This window comes from Schistocerca americana, chromosome X, assembly GCF_021461395.2.
Source record: "Schistocerca americana isolate TAMUIC-IGC-003095 chromosome X, iqSchAmer2.1, whole genome shotgun sequence".
NCBI lineage: Eukaryota > Metazoa > Arthropoda > Insecta > Orthoptera > Acrididae > Schistocerca > Schistocerca americana.
The window spans coordinates 846502220-846517644 of record NC_060130.1 but is presented as its reverse complement, the minus strand read 5'-3'; the positions used below and the strand labels follow the sequence as shown (position 1 = coordinate 846517644).

General features: G+C 40.0%; 1 protein-coding gene across 1 annotated transcript in view; it reads left to right on the top strand.

Annotated features, from left to right (window-relative positions):
- LOC124556353 (P protein-like) overlaps positions 1-392 on the top strand; it is an 81861-nt gene extending 81469 nt beyond the window's left edge. Inside the window, exon 18 of the mRNA XM_047130321.1 lies at positions 308-392. Coding sequence (XP_046986277.1) covers positions 308-392 — 85 coding nt within the window. The remainder of the gene's footprint in view (positions 1-307) is intronic.
- The last annotated feature ends 15033 nt before the right edge of the window (positions 393-15425 follow it).

The window sequence follows — 15425 nt, the reverse complement described above, 5'->3', positions numbered from 1 at the left end:
AATTTTCTTCTCCTACCCTTCAACACCTATGTAATCAACAAATATATTAAATAGCAATGGCCACATTACAGATCCCAGCAGCACTTGATATTTGATGCCTTTGGTTTCTGATAGATGTGCATTCCCTATTCATAGATATTGTTCCCTGTTGCCTAAGTACGAAGTGGTCATGACCGATGTTGACTTTTTACCTTCCACTGCTACTGTAGGTTATTTGTTAAGTATTGTATGCTAAGACAGCATGGTTTAGTATTAGCTTGAAAAATATTAAAAATGAATGACTAACAAAATACTTTTCTTTCCACAGGATTGGGATGCCAGTCACAATTGTCACTGTAATAATATCCAATGTGTACCTTATAATATGCCATGTTGCTTTAGAATGGCATTAAATATTGAAACTTTAAGGAGACCATTCCTTTGTTAACCAGAGAAATGCAGGAAATTGCATTTTAAGGTTTTTGAAACTAAGAATTATTCAGAGTTGTAGGTGATGCTCTGTGATGAGGGAAGTACTGAATGATTGCCACCAGTGTAAAATGTATTTCATGAATGAAAAATCTCAATGTGAAATCTTATTCTTAAAATGATATTTTGTATATGTGTAAAATGAATGCTGTAAGCTTTTTAAAGTTTGCTGTATATAAAATACTGATTTTATCTTTACATTTAACACTTCTAGAATTGTTCCAGATTCTGGTTGATGATTTTTTACCAAGCACATACTAAAAAAATTAACAGTAGTTCCTATAATTTACTGTAAAACTATAAATTACTTCATAAGACAATTCCCTTGTCAGCTTTAGAGACAACTTCAAAAACCCCTTTTTTGAATTTGTTTTATCCTAATAAATTAAACAGAGAATTAAGTATTGAAAATGCTGTGCAAGCTCTAAACATAAAACAAAAACTTTAAACAGGAAGTCTAATTTGTAATTGCAATGTCTTGTGAACATGTATTTTATTCACAAGCTCATTCCAAATAGATGAATCATTTGCATTCATATTTCCTAATGAATAAATGAAAATGTGCTGTAATGAACTAAATAAAAAATTGTGTGAAATATTTTTTGTCAGTCCTTAAATTTAAACCCTTTGGCAGTGATATTTTTTAAACTTTTAATGAAATTTTTGTGCATGAGCCACATGTTTTTGATGGTATGAGTTACTTCCTGTAACTTGGAAGGAAGTAGTTGAACCATGGCTATTTTACTACACTGGTTACACACACACACACACACACACCACACACCACACACCACACACACACACACACACACACACACACACACACACACACCCAACAAAACACACACACACACACACACACACACACACACACACACACACACACACACACCCAACAAAACACACACACACACACACACACACACACACACACACACACACACACACACACACACACACACACCCAACAAAACACACACACACACACACACACACACACACACCCAACAAAACACACACACACACACACACACACACCCCCAACAACACACACACACACACACACACACACACACACACCCCCAACAACACACACACACACACACACACACACACACACACACACACACACACACACACACACACACACCCCCAACAACACACACCCCCAACAACACACACACACACACACACACACACACACACACACACACACACACACACACACACACACACACACACACACACACACACACCCAACAACACACACACACACACACACACACACACACACACACACACACACACACACACACACCCCCAACAACACACACACACACACCCCCAACAACACACACACACACACCCCCAACAACACACACACACACACACACACACACACACACACACACACACACACACACACACACACACACACACACACACACACACACACACCCAACAACACACACACACACACACACACACACACACACACACACACACACACACACACACACACACACACACACACACACCCCCAACAACACACACACACACACACACCCAACAACACACACACACACACACACACACACACACACACACACACACACACACACACCCCCAACAACACACACACACACACACACCCAACAACACACACACACACACACACACACACACACACACACACACACACACACACACACACACACACACACACACACCCCCAACAACACACACACACACACACACCCAACAACACACAGTCCATAAAATGTACCTACAAAATTCAGATTGTGCATACCATTTTCACAGACTGAACTGAGACAAACGGAACTTGGAAATAGGGTTAGGCCAGAAGTTCTGCTAAAAGTAGGGGGCTCCAGAAAATTATACACCCATAAGAATAACAATTGTTCTGTCTAAAACAGAAGCAGTGATTAAACATCATTGAAAATGTTAGAGAAACAAAATGATTTCAGTGAAGTGTAACATGGGTTCAGAAAAGGAAGACTGTGCTGACAAATTTCATAATGCTCATTGAGGCCCTACATCATTAACCTTTAGCGACCCCTTGTATCAAATATAATACATCTGTTCAAATGATGATCCTAAACAATGCATGCCTTTTTTTTGTAAAGACTGTATCCTATTAAATACACTCAGCAGAACAAGCAGGCAGCCTATTCCTAGTTCTCAGAATGACCACTAGGTGTCAGGAGCAGTCAGTAACAAGTGTGTAAACATGGCATCAAGAAAGAAAGGTTAGTATTGTTAATTCATCATTCATATACTTCTAAAGAAGTACAAAATATTTTTAACTGTTCCCTGACTAATTATATCAAAGTGACATGAAAGATGAGTTTACTTCTGAAAAATTCTTAATTTAGTAGATGTATCATATTTGATACGTTGGGTCTCTGTGACTATATTTCATATGGATGTGAGCAAATGGCAGGCAGCTACATTTTATACTGTTCATTTATTGTTTCAACATTATTATTTTTAAGGTGCGTTTACCAACTTTAATAATGGTATAGGCATTTCTAATGCTTTCTGTACAAATAAAACTTCGCAAATGTGATTTAAAAATTCAAATATTATTGACAGGTACATCTGATTCAGAAATAGCTTAGCTTCTGGATGAGGTGGTGGTGGTGGTGGTGGTGGTGGTGGTGGTGGTGTGGTGGTGGTTCTTCTTCACAGATCGCAACTGACATCATCATTATGAAAAAGTATTTTCAGCCAGTGATAGTACAGTAGTGCCAACATAGTATAGTAGTGCCAACACAAGCTTATGAAACTTCATCACCTAGAGATTGAACACAATGCTGGTACCACAGAAGAGAGTACATATTTTAGTAGTTTAAATAAGCATGAATGTTAATTATTACAAAACAATCATTTTTAAGAAATATTATTCTTTACATTTTAATTTTCGCCTTGTATATCAACTACCATGATGTCAACATCATAGTTCTAATGCAGAATCTGTCAGTACAGGAATTAGGAAACAGTTTGAATATTTTAATAAGTATTTAAATGAAGATTTCTTACCAGCACCACCACCCTAGATGAGATCAAGAAATACTGGGCTGTAAGTATTGTGATTTCAGTTCTTGGTTCTCCTAACCTTAGGTTATGTCGGAAACAATGTACTAGATATCCAGTAGTTGCAGTAAACATCAGCATAGTTAGTTTCTGCAGCCTTTGAGCATATCTCAAGGTTGTTGATGACCATACTGTCAGCGACAATGAAAAACAGACAGATACTTGAAAGTTTCACAAATGTTGTCAATGATTAGAAAAACATGTCTAACATCCTCGTCCAAAGAGCTGACAAACAAATGGTGCCATTCCATGGGATAGTCCACATGAAACAATACGTTAGAGGAAAATCTTAACCTGTGGGCCTGAAAAAACTTTGTAAAGGCTTTAGCAAGTGGACTAGGACTACCCTTAGATTTTTATGTATGAGGGTGGACAGAGACCAACTAATTCAGAGACGACACCTATGCCTGAAAAATTACATATTGGAGGGAAAGTGGTATTGAAGTAGTCTGATATATTGCCAGTGAGAACAAAGATTTTCATGGATCAATATTTCACTACTTTGCTTCTTCAAAGTTCTCTCCTCAATCAGAGCTATTTGAGGGTGTGGAACAATGATGACCTCAAAGTTACCAAAAAGCATTGGCTTGAAAAAGATACTTCTCAAATGTGATGGAAGAGGAAGTTTCGACCAAATGGTGAGAGATTGTGATGCAATTCCAATCATAAAATGGCATGATCATGGTGCCATTCATTTGGCTTCTACATACTCAGGGGTAAATTCTGTGGAAACTTGTCGAAGGTGGAGCAAGCACCAAGATCAGTATATAGATTCCTTGCCCTTTTGCTGTAAATATGTAAAACTCTCACATGGGCAGTGTGGCTCTTATGGACAGGGCCATTAGCAAATATGCCATTAAAGACACAATGAGGAAGTGTACAACAAAGGTACTGCACAATTTTTTGATTTTGCTGCTGCTACTGCTGCATCATGTATTCAATACAAGAACACTGCACTGGAAGAGAATCCTTCAAGATGGATACTGCTGAAAATCTTGTGTTCAGCACCACTGAAAGAAAGGCAAACAACCCAGACAGATGTGAAAAGGAGGGTGATGAAGAGGAAAGTGAATAAAGGGAAGAGGACAATGAAAAGAAGAGATAAGTTCAGCCAGTACCACCAGTGGCCAAAAGATACAAATGTGCTTTGCACATGCCAGAAATGGATACCAAAAAGAACAGATAGAGGTGCAGAGGAATGGGTTGTTCGAAGCTAACGAATGTGAGATGTTTTGAATGTATGGTGTTTTTGTGCTTTACATCAGAAAGAAACCGTTTCAAAAAGTTTCATACTTGATAAGAATATCCTGTAAAATTTTTAAAAATCTGTAAAAAAGTTTAGTTATATTTCTAACAATTTATATTTAAAAAAGAACATGTGATGAGGCAATCATAACAACTTTGTGAATTTTCTATCATGAAGAGGAATGTATGTAATGCAGTAACCAAAATAATGTAACATTTATTTTTTCACTGTGTGGAGATTCTTGTTAGCAAGCCAACGTATTGTACAAGACACATGACCTGCGACAATGCGTAAATATAAAAATATATTCATGAATATTTTAAAATCAGTGGTGCCAACCAACACATTAAAGTTTGTTCTGTCCAGTTTACTCCAAAACGCTGACTTCATGCCTCCAGAGGTTAAAGTAAAGTATATGGCGTGTGATTAAACATTTCAAAATCTTTTGTCACAAAATGGTTAGACACTGGACTGCTGTGGCAGAAGAGTAAAACCTACAGCCATTATAGAAGTCTTTGTTGAAAAGACAAATGTTAAAATAAAATGTAAATCCAGAAATAGATGTCTACTCTGATTCTCTGCAGGTAAAATATGGTGTTGCTCAAGGTTCATTACTAGGACTTCCTGCTATTTCTTACATATAAATATGCACACTGCAGTAAATGTAAAGGTGATTATGTATGTTGACACATCTTTGTTAGTGTGTAGTGACTTGGTGAAGGATTTTGAAGACAGCCAGTGAGAATACGTGAACAATAGAATGGTATTTTAGAGAGAACAATTTATTGATCAATGGGAAGAAAACAATGTGTACTAAATTTGAGACAGAACAGCTGAAAGGATTTTATTCAGAGCATTGGGGATTCAGTGGACTGTAATAGCGTTCTGGGAATGGAGGTGGGCAAATTTTTGACACAGGAAAAAAAAACACTAAGACAGGTTGGAAAAAGTACAAATATCTGTAATGGAAAAGTGGTAAATGGTGGACACAGAAATCCTGCTGACCATGTCGTACAGACTTACCTCCCCACACATTGTACTGCATACCAAAATGGGGAGCAGCAGGACCAGATACATATTCAACTTTAAAACTTCAAAATATCTTATTTTCAAATGAGTCGTATGAGGCTTTAGTCCTGCCCTCGTAACTTTTCTGTACATTTCTTATGAAGTTGATTTAGCTAAGATAGTTTAATGTTGATCACCTATTACACCATAAAGGTCATGATGGAAATTAATTACTGATAAATGTTAAGTTATTAACTGCTAAGTATATAAACACCATTAATGAAGCACTAAAACTGGTAGTGGAATTATCTTCCTTTCTTGCAATGTAGAGGCAACCTTCAACAGATTCATGAAAATTCTCTCAAAAATTTTAATGTTACCCAATAATATTTTCAAAACATGGTCACTAATAAATATAGAAATAGGTAAATCTGGAAAACACAAAACTGCAAATCACTTGCTGATAAATGCCACAATAGAAGCTGATCAAAATAAGGTCAATCTATTTAGCAATTACTTTGTTTACACTAGAACCAACAGAAGCAATCGGCTTAAAAAAATCAAATACAAATTCAGAGGAACACCAGCGTCAGGAAGTATGTTTGATGCCAACAAGTGAAGAAATAATTAAAATGAGTGGCTTGAAGGATTCTCATGCAGTAGGATATGATGGCTTAAGTCTGGACACTTGTAAGAAATGTTTATAAAATTGCATCACCTTTATCAGCAACTATCAACTTGCATATGAAAGATGGTCTATTTCCAGATGAGTTGTAAATTTTGCTACTTGTGCCTATTTTTTAAAAAAGGAAACAGAAATCTAGTAGAAAACTTTTGACCCATACCTGTTCTTCCAATAATATTTAAAATCTTTGAGAAACTAATATACATAAGAACCTGCAACTTCCTGGTAAGCAAAATAATTTCTGAGGGATGGTATAGGTTTGTCAATGGGATGATCCACCATTACAGCAGCATCCAAGTTAATCAAAGATGTCATTAAGGCAATAGATACTAAAGAATGTGAATCTGTCATATTTCTAGACTTAAAAGAAAAGCATTTGACTGTATTGATATGACAATATTGCCAGACAAACTATGGAATTATAGCATTAGAAGTGCAGCCCATAATCTGATTAGATCCTACTTGACAAATACGAAGCAGTTTGTGTCTATTAGTACAACAGAGGAGCATACAAATCACACTGACATTCTTAATTTTGGTATTCCACAGGGGTCAATATTATGACCCTTCCTTCAATCATTTATGTTAATGATGTTCAGTCTAGAACTAACACAGCAACAGCAGATGATTCCACATTAATATGTCGCAATCCAAGCTATTTGCAGCTTGAAGTGGAATCTAATACTGCTGCAGGCATAATTCTGCTGTATTTTAATGAAAACAAACTAATCACAAATGTCTATTGAATTTGATCTGGGGAGGCAAACTCATGAAAAAAATTTTAATGGGTGACAAATACATTAAAAAAAACTAGACCCAATTTCTTTGCCTTACACTTGATGTAAAGTTAAACTAGTCTGATCATGTAAATGATACTTGCAAAATGCTATTTACTACCATATATGCCCTAAGAAAACTAACACATTTTTTGTAAGATTACCACTCCAAGATAAATATATTTCACACCATTTGAGTCCCGTCTGAGCTATGGAATAGAAGTATGTGGATCCAGCAGTAAAGGTAATATGCAAAGTGTACTTATTCTACAAAAGAAGTCGCTTAGAATTATGGGAAAGAAGTTGTCAGTGAGTCCTGCAGAAATTGGTTTCAAGAATATAAAATAGTAACTGCTCGTAATCTGTATGTACTTAAGATGATGATTATTCTACAAAGTTTCAACCTATATTCCAATATAAACAGCCCTACAAGGGTAACAAACACTTCAAATAGTCTTATAGATAATATATTTTAAAATATAGAAAGCCCAGATACAGAAGTTTGAATACTGACCTAGGAATATCTTACCATAACGCACTTATTATTAAAGTGCTCACAGTTCCCATACATACAAAAACATTACATCGTATGTATAACTTCCTCTCCCAAAAACTGCAATCAGTTTGGTATCACACTGACTAACCAATATTGGGCAGAGGTATTGTCACAAACTAATACAGATGCTGCATACAATATATTCTCCCAACTTTTCATGACAAATTTTCAAATGTGCTTTCCAAAAAGATTGGTTAAAATCAACTCATCTAGCCATAGCTACACATGTTCTTGGATCACATCTGGCATTAAAAACTCTATGAAAAGACTAAACTCTGAAATGAAAACTAATACTGACCCTAATTTTAAGAAAGTGTGTTAGTAACTACAAAAAGGTATATAGTAGAATAATAAATTTAGCAAAAGTGTTAATGATAGACTAATCAGGAAGTCAGACAATAAATCAAGGACCACATGGGAAATTGTTAGAAAAGAAATACAAAAAAGCTGTAAAGACCAGGATATTGTACTTAAATCTAGTGGTAACATTGAAACAAAGAAGGAAGTCTTGTCCAATTACATTAACAACTACTTCCTAAGTGTACCTGATAAATTAAGCAAGAGCTTTACCAAAGAACAAATAACAGCACCAAAAGTACTCAGTAGCATGATAAGTCCCATTAATAAATATGAAATATTGAAAGTAATTAACAGTATGAAACCCAAAATGGCTGCAGGACTGGACAAAGTGTCAGTGACAATAAGTCACCTCTCAAATATTGGAACCACTGGTACATATTGCCAATTTATCATTCAATGAAGATGTGTTCCCCCAAAGGCTGAAAATTTCTAAGGTTAAACAATAATTAAAAAAATGGGGATGCACATAGGATATAAAACTATAGACCTATATTCCTCCTCCCAACTTTATCAAAAAAAATTTTGAAAAACTGATGAAAATTACTCATAAGCTACCTTGACACCTTCAATCTTCTAAATTGTAATCAACATGGTTTTTGTACAGGTCACAGCACAGAAACACCTATAAAGGCCTATATGGAAGAAATTGTTAGAAATTTAGACAACGAAAAAAAAGTGTAGTAGGAATCAACCTAGATCTTTCCAAGCCCTTCGATGCAGTGGATCATCAAATTCTCCTTGACAAACTGGAGGCAATAGGCATCGGAGGAATTGGGAGGAAATGGTTTGAATCCTATCTCCAAGATGGAACTCACGTTGTGGAGCTCACCTCATCTAAGAATAATCAAAAAATTTGCTATCCGATGCTAAGAAAAGTGGCAGTAGGTGTCCCCCAGGGCAGTGTTCTTGGCCCTCTGTTATTCCTAATCTATATAAATGACATTGAAAAGCCCAACAGGTCATAAAAAAATTGTTATTTGAAGATCACACAAGCATAATAATAAGTGATGACAGCAAATCCTTATTCACTACAGTTGAAAAAGTTCTGAAGAGTGTTCAACAGTGGTTTTATGATAAGTTAACACTCAATTTAAAAGAAACAAATTACATACAATACAGTAAAGTAAATGACAAGGGTGATCACCATTTATCATTGAGTGACAATGAAATAGGGAAAGTCTTGTCGACAAAATTTTTGGGCATGTACATTGATCTGCACCTGAGCTGGAAAGACCCTGTCACATACATATCCAAAAAACGCAATTCAGCATGTTTTGCACTTAGAATAATCTCTAGAGTTAGCAGTGCAGAGTGTACAAGATTAGTGTATATGGCTTATTTCGATTCTATTATATCCTATGGAATAACATTCTGGGTTGCAACTAAATGTTGCTTGAGAGAGGTTTTTAAAGTGCAGAAAAGGGCCATTAGAACTATTACACACAGCTCTCCACAAACACGCTGCAAGCGCTTGTTCATGCAACTAAACATACTTACAGCACCATTTTTGTACATATTAAAAAGCGTACTGCATACAAGAACATGCTGGAGTAGTTTACATGTAAATTCAGATCCTAATGACTACAATACATGTATCTGTAAGAATCTGCATGTAGAAAGAACAAGAAAAACAAAAACTCAAAAACATGTGAGCCACTATGGAATAAAGCTTTATAAGGCTCTGCCACTCTGCATCAGGGAAACAGAAAATGAAGGAAAATTTAAGTCAGAATTAAAAAAGTATCTGATAAATAAATGTTTTTATGGCATAGAGGAATATTTTGAATCCTTAAATCACTAACTGAAAGTTGTGTTGTCAATATCATGTTGTTCTCATTGTCAGTTCTATGTCTTGTTTATACTCTTTTAACTGTAAATTATCTCTAATATGTGTTTTCCAAAAGGTAATAAATATATATAAATTCATCACATATGGTACATGTTAAAAGAGCATGTAAAAGAACAACCCATTAATTCCATGTTTTAATTTTCAACATATTATATAATGTTAATTTTATGTGTTTGATAGAAATTCCTGATATTCTGCTGTGCATATTCTGGACAGTATTAGGACAATTCCTATATCATATAAATGATGCAAAGCATGATAATAAATCAAATGAAATGAAAATGAAATTATGGCAGTAAACAGTAACAAAACACTTACTAAATAAATAAATGATCATAACACTAGAAGTAGAGAGAGACCCTTCATCATCTCTCATAGAACAACACTTCGAGAAAAGCCCTCACTATGCAGATATAAAACTACTGAATTGCTTCCACCCTAACTCCAAAATGCCCATTACAGAACTAAAAAAGAAATTACAATTATGGATCCTAAACAATCCTGTGTACTCAATGGATGAGTTTCTAGATTTAGTACACTTGTATGATGGAAGACCATCTATCTAAAAAATATGAATCTCAGATCTTAGACTGTCACAAACTGTGAATATCTGAATCTCAGATCTGAAGACTGTGTCACAAGCTGTAAATTCCTTAATCTATGTATTGCAACAGCAAATTGTTTTTATATATAATTCGTGTTATGACTGACAATTCACAATTTTTCACAAACACAACTTTTATTGCTGTAAGTTCACAAGGTTGATGACTGAACAACAAACGAAAGGTAACAGTAACAATGCCAGTGAAAGTCTCCTAATTGAGGCAAACAAAAGTTCACTTATAATTTTCCACAAAGGTTCATGGTAACACACACACACACAAGTAATAGTCTAATTCAGAGATGAAGACGTAATCTTCAACGATTGAAGTACACGAGGTCAGCATCCTGAGTTAACTGAATTTTGGGGGCTAGTTCTAGCCCCTAAATAGCTGTCTCCAGCCAATCAGGTTTTGGCATAATGATACTTCCTGCAGGCTGTGGCTCGAGCTGCCCCTGGAGGAAGTAGTGCTCGGAATGTCTGTTGCCATTACCTAGTATGTAAATAGATGGTGTTTACCATGGTGATTTTGGTATGCCTTAGGCATAGACAACCTCGCACTCTGTGGTGTAATATGGGTTGCTGGCCCTCAGGGGCTACCTTGGCTCCGGTATAACACCCCTCCTCTCTTGGAAAAGCTGGTGCGAGACAGGTGACCCAGGGGAAGAGAGTACCAATATAGCCTGGTGCCGTAGGCTGATCTGCAGCTACGTCCACCTGAAGGAGGTGGTGGAACCCGGCTGCCAGAGAGTAGGGCACCACCTTCCGTGTGAGGTGGCTGTAACGCCACAGCAGTGGCAGTATCGAGGCGATATCGGGCTGGGCAAGCAGCATGGGGCCGTGCGCGTCATCCAGCCAAGGCGGCGCCAAAGAGGGGCCAGGAAGAAGGTTCAGGGGAAGCTCCCGGAGCTGTCCTGGGTCCTGAGTATGCAGTGGCACGGAGATAGCAGCCGGCGTCTCCCAGCTATCTCCGGGAAGATCATCCACCAACTGAGGAGAGGGCATCAACACACAGAGAGAGAGAGAGAGAGAGAGAGAGAGAGAGAGAGAGAGAGAGAGAGAGAGAGAGAGAGAGAGAGAGAGAGAGAGGAGCCAGCATTTGGGGCTGTGGCTGCTCGAGGAAATGAGGATGCAGTTGGTTGCAGTTATGCGAAACCACCCTGTTGTCCAGGCGTACGTCAAACAGTTGTCAACCACAGGGCCGGATAGTGACACCCAGAAGCAAGCTGGGCCGGGGCCCAAAACTGTGAGCCCGCACCTTGGAGCCTGATGAATATCGGGAAGCACCTGGCAGGGCACAAGGTACACCCTGTGACAGGAAGAGATGGAATAGAGTCTGAGGCTGGCGACCATGGAGCAGTTTGGCTGGACGCTTGTCATCCACCGTCATGGCCCTGCAGGTACTGAGAAATAACGTTAAGAGTTTCTTCCGGAGAACGGTCCTCCATGTACTTCTTCATCTGAGTTTTAAAAGTGCGAACAAGGCATTCCACCTTTCCATTGGATTGGGGATGGAAAGAAGGGGTAAAGATGTAAAAGGTACCATTATCATGACAGAATTTGGCGAACTCTTGACTGCGAAACTGCGGGCCGTTGTCTGATACCAAGGTGATGGGAAGGCCTTCAATGGAACATATCTTTGACGGGCCATGATGGTATTCTCTGTGGTGATAGAGGAGCATCAAGCAATGAAAGGGAAGCGGGAGTAGGCATCCATGATGAGTAACCAGTAAGTGCCGAGGAAGGGTCCCGCAAAATCCACGTGGATGCGTTCCATTGGGAGGGAAGCAGCCGGCCAGGATTGGAAGGGCCGGAGCGGTGCAGGAAGGGCCTGGGTACGCTGCTGACAGCACCGAACCGTGTGCTCCACATCTGCTGTCATGCCTACGCAGAAGACATGGCAACGTGCGAGGGTTTTCGTCCGGACAATACTCCAGTGACCTTGACGTAAGACGTGGGGAATCCCGGACAACGGGGAAGTTGGTACGATGACTCGTGGAGTGGCATAATTTTCAGCATGGAGGAGCACCCTTTTGATGGCCACCAGTTGATGGCAGATGGAGAAGAAGAATCGGTGATCAGCCTGGGCATGAGCCAGCCGTGGAGAACATAGCGGTGCACCAGTTGGAGGAGTGGATCTGCAGTCATCGCTGTGGCCACCCTCTCAGCTGTGACTGGGAATGTAACTAATGCATCCTGTATGTCATCATCGCCCTGAAAAATTAGGAGGTCCGACGAATCAAATGCCGAATCCTGGCCTGAGGCATCAACGTTGGCATGCTGGGAGGTGGGCCGGAAATGGATGGTGTACTTAAAATGAGAAAGGAACAGGGCCCATCGCTGCAGGGGGTGGGAAGTCTTCATGGGTAACTGAGCTGATGGGTAAAATAAGGCCACCAGGGGCTTATGGTCAGTGATTAAATGAAAAGACCTACCGTAGAGGTATGGGAGAAATTTGGTACATGCAAACACGATGGCTAGGGCGTCCTTCTCAATTTGAGAATATTTGCATTGGGCCTCTGTAATGGATTTAGATATGTATGCCACAGGGCTTACCGATCCATCCGGTAGATGGTACGAAAGGACAGCCCCAACAATATAGTCTGAGGTGTCCGTAGTCACGAGGAGAGGAATAGATAGGTTCTATGGCATGAGATATGCCGCAGAGTGCAACAACCACTTTAAGGTTCCGAAAGCTGATTCACAAGCCAGGGACCAATGAAAAGGCACGTTCTTTTGGCATAGGTGATGGAGGGGCGCCGCAATGTGGCGGAGGGAATGAACTTTCGATAGTAAGCAATTTTACCCAGGAAAGACAGCAATTGGTGGACGTCGTGCAGATGAGGAAGGGCCATTACAGTGGCCATGTGGGAGGAGGTGATGTGACCCAGGTAGGAGATAGCAAGTTGAAAAAAGGAGCATTCAGCAAGGTTGCATTTTAGGCTGTTCCAAATAATGCTGAAAATTGGCCGGTGCACTAGAGATGCCATACATGAGGTGGTTCAAACGGAACAGCCCAGACAGTGTGTTGACAATGGCCAAGTGAGTAGAAGGCTCATCTAAAGGTATTTAGAGGTAGGCCTCGGCAAGATTGACCTTCGAAAAAAATTGTCTCTCTGCGAGCTTGGAGAACAGGTCCTTGCTATGCGGGAGGGGATAGTCTTCAACCTGTAGCTGAGGGTTAAGTGTAGCCTTGAAGTCGCCACAAACTCAAAGACACCCATCCGGTCTTTTGAGGATGACCAAGGGTGTCACCCACGAACTGTAACAGACTGGGGCAGACGGTTTCAGCTGGAGCGACGCATGAAAATCTTGAGCACAGCCAACACCTGGCGAGAAGAGGTCCTGGAATTCCATGCACAAGGCATTGCCTGCCAGGAACAGAACCTGAGAAGACACCAGATGAACACTGTTGTCGATGGCGAAGCCAAAGGCCCGGAAGGCATCCAACCCAAAGAGATCCACCATGTCCGCATTGTTGACCACAAGGAAGGTAACTTCCTGGTGAACCAATTTATACATGACAGAAGCCATGAACTGACCCAAGAGGGCCATCACTTGCTTATTATAAGTAAGGAGGCGCCGAGGTGTGGGCGCCAGGGGGGTGCCCCAATGTTCACATAAGAGGAATAATTAACCAGTGAGACTGCTGCTCTGGTATCCACCTGTATCTGCAGTGGCGGACTGTTGACCTGAATGTCGAACATCAGCTTGGAAGATCCTGAAGACTTCACCTGGTTGACATCCATGGGTATAGGCCTCCGTGGTCATTGGTTGGATGAGGAGGGGGCTGCCGAGAAGAGCAGACCGAACTGATATGTCCGTTATGGATACACACTGCACTGTATGCCCACCTGTCAGGACAGTCTACCCGTGCATGGTTCTTAAAGCATCCTGGGCAGGACAGCAGCCGGAGGGGCTGGCGGTGCTGGTGAGGGCACAGGGGTCTCTGTGCACTGACTGTCTGCTCCGCTGGACCTGCGGGGGCAAATTCCTGAACAGGGCAGCTGCTCTTTTGACACTGTGCAGAACAGGACGGTTGGCACTGGTCATTGGAATGGATGGCGGCAACGTCTTCGACCTCCCCCAGCGATGCGATGGGCTCTGAGGCGTCGGGGTCGCAGAGGGTCGCCACTTCCGCCCAGGATTCCAAACGCTTGTCAGCCGCCATAGAGACTGCGTACTTGAATGTGAGATCAATGATCTGGTCCAGAGTAAGATTGTAGAGTTGGAGGGCATCGGCAGTAGGCTGCAAGAACCCCACAAATCTTGGAGAAAGTCAAAGAATCCGGAGGTCGAGGTTGGAGTTTTGTCAAGACAACATACACTTTGGACTGGTTCTATGACAAAAAGTAGGAATGATGAGCAGCCTCCTGAACAACAGTAGCATATTCACTACACCAGACATAATTGTGACCTCTGTACGTAAAACCACAATAATAGCATTGAAATACTAACAATGGAAAATGGATACTTCAGTCACATCCGTGTACAAACTATCAGGAGAAAAATTCGCTTTATCACACTCTCAAAAGTCTTAACAATGAAAATATCGAATTCATTTTAGGATATTTCAACTGCGACAGCGTCAACTGGAGCTACACTGAAGCGCCAAAGAAACTGGTATCGGCATGTGTATTCAAATACAGAGATATGTAAACAGGCAGAATACGATGCTGCAGTCGGCAACGCCTATATAAGACAACAAGTGTCTGGCGCAGTTGTTAGATCGGTTACTGCTGCTACAATGGTAAGTTAT